Source organism: Aplysia californica, unplaced genomic scaffold, assembly GCF_000002075.1.
Source record: "Aplysia californica isolate F4 #8 unplaced genomic scaffold, AplCal3.0 scaffold00380, whole genome shotgun sequence".
NCBI lineage: Eukaryota > Metazoa > Mollusca > Gastropoda > Aplysiida > Aplysiidae > Aplysia > Aplysia californica.
Window position 1 is genome coordinate 217,276 of NW_004797650.1, and position 5,967 is coordinate 223,242.

The window sequence follows — 5,967 nt, forward strand, 5'->3', positions numbered from 1 at the left end:
TGTGTGTGTGTGTGTGCGCGCGCGCGCATGCTTGCTCGCTTGAACATGGGCGTGGGTGTGTGGCTATTATTAGACAATGTTCCATTAATGCATTTGGTAGCATTTGTACTTCATTTGTTTATATTTCATGTAGTGCAATGATACTGCATGTGGCTTATGGGAAAATGTAACTTACAGGGGGTGCAAGGAAAGGATTATTTAGTTATACAGTTGTACTTGTTTTTAAATTACGCTTATGTTGATATTGAAATATAATATTCTTTTATTTTCCAGATTGAGACAATGGAAAAATTTCTGGGAGTGAATGGTTGCAACAGGCTTCTCTTTTACTACCAGGAACCAGAAAATGAAAAGGACACAGGTAAGGAAAGAAACTAAGGCATGTCATTACTCATCTTTTTTTTCCCCCTCACAGCAGGATGAACATAACGATAGTGGCCATTGTGGTTAAATTTTAAAAAGTTTACCCCTTTTGGTCTCCCCTGATTGATCATTGTTTTTTCTATGTCACACTCACAGTCGAATAATTCTAGAAGGAAATAACTCTCAAAATAACAAAACTTTGCTTGAAAAGTTCTGGACAGTTATTTTGACCTTGATAAGAATGGAAATCAGCTACTTAGTGTAAGACTCTATGCCGTACGCTATTTTGAAAATAGTGCATAAAGGAATCTTGAGCAGTTGAAATGGGACTCTTCGAACACTTAAATCATCATTTTTTTTTGGACAGAGTTTTAAATAAGTTGCATAGTTATTTCCTTTCACTTCGAGTAAGGTCGCTGTTCTGCGACACTTGTAATTGTTATGAACAAATTACCTTGGGAATATCAATCATGTCATGTAGTGGTCAACATTTGATAGCACTGATTCCTGTTTTACATATGTACAACTACCTGTTGGACTTGAAGCCTCAACCTGAATGTGGTAGCCTGTCTAGTGGAATAAATGAACACCCCACCTTAAGATTAAGTTCTTCAACCACAACAACAGTATTCATGCACTCAAAAAAAGTACCTCTGTTTAGCTGTGTTTTTTAAAGTTTCGGAGAACTTGCTGTAATTCACATGTTTTTATCTAAATGTTGTACTAACATCTTACACTTTTATATTGTGACACATTATTTCTACTCATCTTTTTGAAACTCTGTTTTACTGCGTGACTGTTTCAGCCAGTAACTGTTTCCTTTAGCCCTGAGAATTCAGACTCTTTGTGTAATAGTTTCATTCCTTTAAAGAGCACAAATGACTTTCTTCACAACTTTGTGTCTTTCCTGAATATAATTTTAAAATGAAAAACCCCCAACTAAGTCTTGCTGTGTTTTTTTGTTGTTGTTTTTTTAAAAATGTCAAATGTTGCGTCATAGTGCTACTTACTTCCCATATAGGCCTACTATGTTGTTTATCTTTGAATCCTCGCCGGTGTATATGTGAGGCAGCGTGGTGGTATCAGGCTCTCGTCAATTTTTGGGAATGTAGAGTTATTGGTGTCATCTTAAAGCTTGTTCACTTGTTTTTACTTGGATGGAAAAAATATCCATTTATCTTAAATACAAGTCGATATATTTGCGAATGAAGGAGGTGGGGTCACCTGTTTTCAGAGGTAAAATTAGTGAGAAAATGGCCGCCAAAGATTGGTTATTCCCTTAGCTTAAGAGTCCATGGTAACTAAAAATTTACATTTTTTGTGAGTTTAATCAATGTTTTAAAGAAAAATTCACACAGAAATGAGTTCTTTAATGGGCATGAAAGGTGTTGAGCCAAAAAACGAAAATTTGATAAAAATTCACAAACCTGCGGGAAAATGCAAGTTTCTTCACTTTGATTATTTTGACGAGAGCCTGATTCCATCACGCTGCCTCACATATTGTAAATAGTTTCAGTAGAGTATTTCAGGCTTTGATGACAGTATCTCCCTTGTGTATTATGCCATTGTGCTTGACGTTTTATTTTACTGAGGCAAAATGGAAATCTCTTATTGAAGGGTTTTACCTTAAAGGGACCACAATGTCTGTCTGTTCATTTAGTCCTTGATGAAGCATCACAGAAAGCTTTTTCCAAACTAATTTTGATAATACTTAAGGTGTTTGATGTTTTATGCATTAATATATTACATATGATTTGTCTGCACATGCCATTGGCCTTTCTCACAGCTGTGACCGTTGCAACTGGTCCGGGAGCCATCGATTATTGTCCTTTGCCAGCAGATTTTTATAAACGCAAGAAGCTTACTACTCGAAGCAAGTTGACAATTTATCTATAATTTTCTCAAGCACCATGTATCACTCCTTTCTCTGGGATGATTCTCATAATGTACATTGTGTCTGTGCTTTAAAAAAAAAATTGAAATTCTGTGTAGACTTTTACTTGCTGGGTTTGGTTATATTTTCTACTGTAGGTTAATAATAGGAACTGTTCCCTTTACTAAAATATTGCAGAATATCACATTGCATAATATATCGGTTAAGTTTTATCGGTGTACTTACATGTTTTTTTTTGTAGCTTTTAAAAAAAAACAAACTATTTTTAGTTATCTATACATATATTTTGCAGAGGTGTAAATTATTTTTTCAATGTAAATGAATTGTTTTGGTCCTTAATTCAAACAAAAGTCACATTCTAGGAATTCAGTTTGGACTCTTCTCCGTACCCCAGCATGAATATCTTTCCCTCTAAATAGTCTCTATGTGAACCTCTCTCTTGCTTCAGTCTCAGCAATATCTTTCCCTCTAAATAGTCTCTACGTGAACCTCTGTCTTGCTTCAATCTCAGCAATATTTTGTATTCCCATGCTCTGTTCCCTCCCAAAATGTCACTCCCAGAATTAATTGCAATGGTCTGTGATCTGTTGATAATCTTCTTTTAGCCAGTCCATTACCCTTGGAGTTATTCTTTGTGATTAGCTTTTGGGACCGAGATCAGCGATCTACGAAAGAAAAAAAAATGCTGTGTTTACAGCTGAATTAATTGACATTACCTTCTAAATACATCATGTATTGACCTTCTAAATACATCGTGTATTGATATATAAATCTTTCAGCGTGATAAATGGCCTTGCTTAGTGTAATATTTAACACATTTGTATAGTAATCACAAAGCAAATTGTTACTGCCAGTCAGTAGCAGTGATCAAACCTCTTAATTGTTTTACAAATGTGATGCAGCGTGGTGGAATCAGGCTCTCGTCAAAATTATCAAAGTCAAGAAACTTGCATTTTTCCGCAGGTTTGTGAATTTTTATCAAATTTTTGTTTTTTGGCTCAACACCTTTCATGTACATTAAAGAACTCATTTCTGTGTGGATTTTTCTTAAAAACGTTGATTAAAGACACATAAAATGTAAATTTTCAGTTCCCACGGACTGTTAAGCTAAGGAAAGAACTACTTTTTGGTGGCCATTTTCTCACTAATTTTACCTCTGAAAACAGGTGACCCCCACCTCCTTCATTGGCAAATATCTCGACTTGTATTCAAGATAAATGGATTTTTTTTCATTGAAATAAAGACAAGTGAACATGCTTTAAGATGACACCAATGACTCTACATGCCCAAAAATTGACGAGAGCCTGATTCCACCTCACAAATAATATTTTGTATATCCCCTGAGACAAGAGCGAAAACATTTTAAAGCATTAGATTCTTGTTACACTTAAAAGGTTGACTTCGTTACAATCTCTTTATCCCTTTGTAAACGAGGAACATTTGCACCGAGAATTGGGAATACTAATTTTGAAATCATTTTTTCTCCCTTCGATAAAAATTATGACAGTTGAGGTAAAAGTTAGATTAATTCTGACGTAGTCTGCAAAGCACTCTATAACAAAGCTATTGTCTGAGAGTATTGGCAATTAGCTGAGTGTGCGTGTTTTGTATTCGAGTGAGGACATCAGTGGTTTTTCCATCTTATCAGAAAGAAGCTATTATGTTATCACTTTGCTTAGAGATTCACATAGAATTATGGTAAGAGTTATTTGCCCCGTCCTCCCCTTTCGTTTAAACTCTTCTCAGGCTAGGCTAAGGAGTTTAGAACTAATCTCCTTGGGCTAGGCCGATAGGTGCCTACTTATTCTGGAGCATGAGCTATTGAACAAAAGTATGTGTGTGTGTGTGTGTGTGTGTGTGTGTGTGTGTGTGTGTGTGTGCGCGCGTGCGTGTGCGTGTGTGTGTGTGTTTGTTTGTTTGTTTGTGCGTGCTCGCTCGCACATGCCTGCATGTACGTAGAATGAGATAGATAGACATAATGTTATAGATAGAGATAAAGAGAGATAAAGATGAGAGAGAGAGAGAGAGAGAGAGAGAGAGAGATAGGTCGAGAGAGAGAGAGAGAGAGAGGTCGAGAGAGAGGTAGAGAGAGAGGTCGAGAGAGAGGTAGAGAGAGAGAGAGAGAGAGAGAGAGAGAGAGAGAGAGAGAGAGAGAGAGAGGGGGATAGAGAAAGAGAGAGACAGATCATAAGTATCCATGTGAATGTGCTCATGTGTGCGAGGGAAGATGAGTGAGCTGGTCATGGTATGATTGGAAGAATTTCGACGTGACCTCTGGGAATGAGTTCCTTGAATAGACATGGAAGAATGTTTGTATTCGACTGATTTGTAGCCTATGTCATTGTTCATCAGTTTTGATTTCTTCGACTGAAATATTGAAAAATTAACCTCATTCTGATTTGTTTCAGGCCACCATGTTGAGTTTGTTAATGCTGGTAATGTCACTTTAAGCACTGCTTACCATGTGTATGTGTGCGTGCGTGTGTGATCTTATAGAGTGGTCAAAAACTTTCCAAGGCGAAATGGACATGGCACGTCTCCGTAAATCTGGACAACAAAGTAACGTTATATAAAGTGCAAAGGAGAAATGAACAGTTGCGCTACAAAGTGCAAAGGAGAAATGAACAGTTGCGCTTATAAGTGCAAAGGAGAAATGAACAGTTGCGCTATAAATTGCAAAGGAGAAATGAACAGTTGCGCTATAAAGTGCAAAGGAAAAATGAACAGTTGCGCAGTTCAGCAATAATGTTAGATTATGTTTAATCTTATTAGAGCGGGCGAGAAGCCCACTGTATAGACTTCTGATCACGTCAGTAGAGCTGTTAGTAAAATTGGTATTATTATGCAGGGCTACCATGCGGATGACAATGACAGTGTTTTCAACCCCGAACGGGGTATTCTTGAACTCAGGTTGTTAAGGTAGTTTTCGTGGCTTTCCACCAACAGGGCCCGTCCTTTCGTTTAGTTTTAGCAGGAGTTTACGGCACTTGCAACTAGGGTTATATAATAATAATGATAATAATGAAGATCATTTCTATAGCGCCCACTCCCGTGTAAACACAGCTCTAGGCGCTTTACATAAATGCATGTAAGAAAAAGTGTCGAAGATTAGAGGTGTTACAAGAGAGTAACAAGCCCAAAAAAGAAGGAGGGGAGATATAGACGATAGATTTTTTTTTTATAGGAAAGAAGGAGCAAACCCACCAGAGCACCAGCCATTTCGGAGATTGGCATAAAAATGACCTATACAAATAAATAATAGAAAAATCAATCAAGGGACTGCAGTACATGTTGTCCGTCGAACTCAACCAGACAGCTGAAGTCTAGGGTTCAAACATAGATGTAAATTAGTAAATTATGTGGCCCTAGTTTTTCTTTCGCTCTTCTTGGGGGAAAAATGTCCCTCTCAACCGGTGCCCGGTGTCCCGAGAGAGGAACCCATTAAGATCTTAAATGTCATCGAAATAATCTAAATTATATCTCACAGCATGAGACACAATCGTTAAACTAAACATCATGTTAAGACCATCACTTAGGCCTACCTGGTTGTTACATTTCTACGGAACATTGAACGCGAGCGGTGAAAGGGGCGTTGCCTCACTTCATTAGCGTGCATATTATCTATAATGATAATAAAAATAATAATAATAATAATAATAATAATAATAATAATATTAATAATAATAATAATAATATTAATAATAATAATA

At 36.8% G+C, this 5,967-nt stretch overlaps 1 protein-coding gene across 1 annotated transcript in view; it reads left to right on the top strand.

Moving 5' to 3' along the window:
• Positions 1-5,967, top strand: part of LOC101864163 (dynein heavy chain 5, axonemal) — a gene marked incomplete in the record, with an annotated part of 108,174 nt that overhangs the window by 6,171 nt on the left and 96,036 nt on the right. Inside the window, 2 exon segments of the mRNA XM_013085493.2 lie at positions 274-361; positions 4,666-4,692. Coding sequence (XP_012940947.1) covers positions 274-361; positions 4,666-4,692 — 115 coding nt within the window.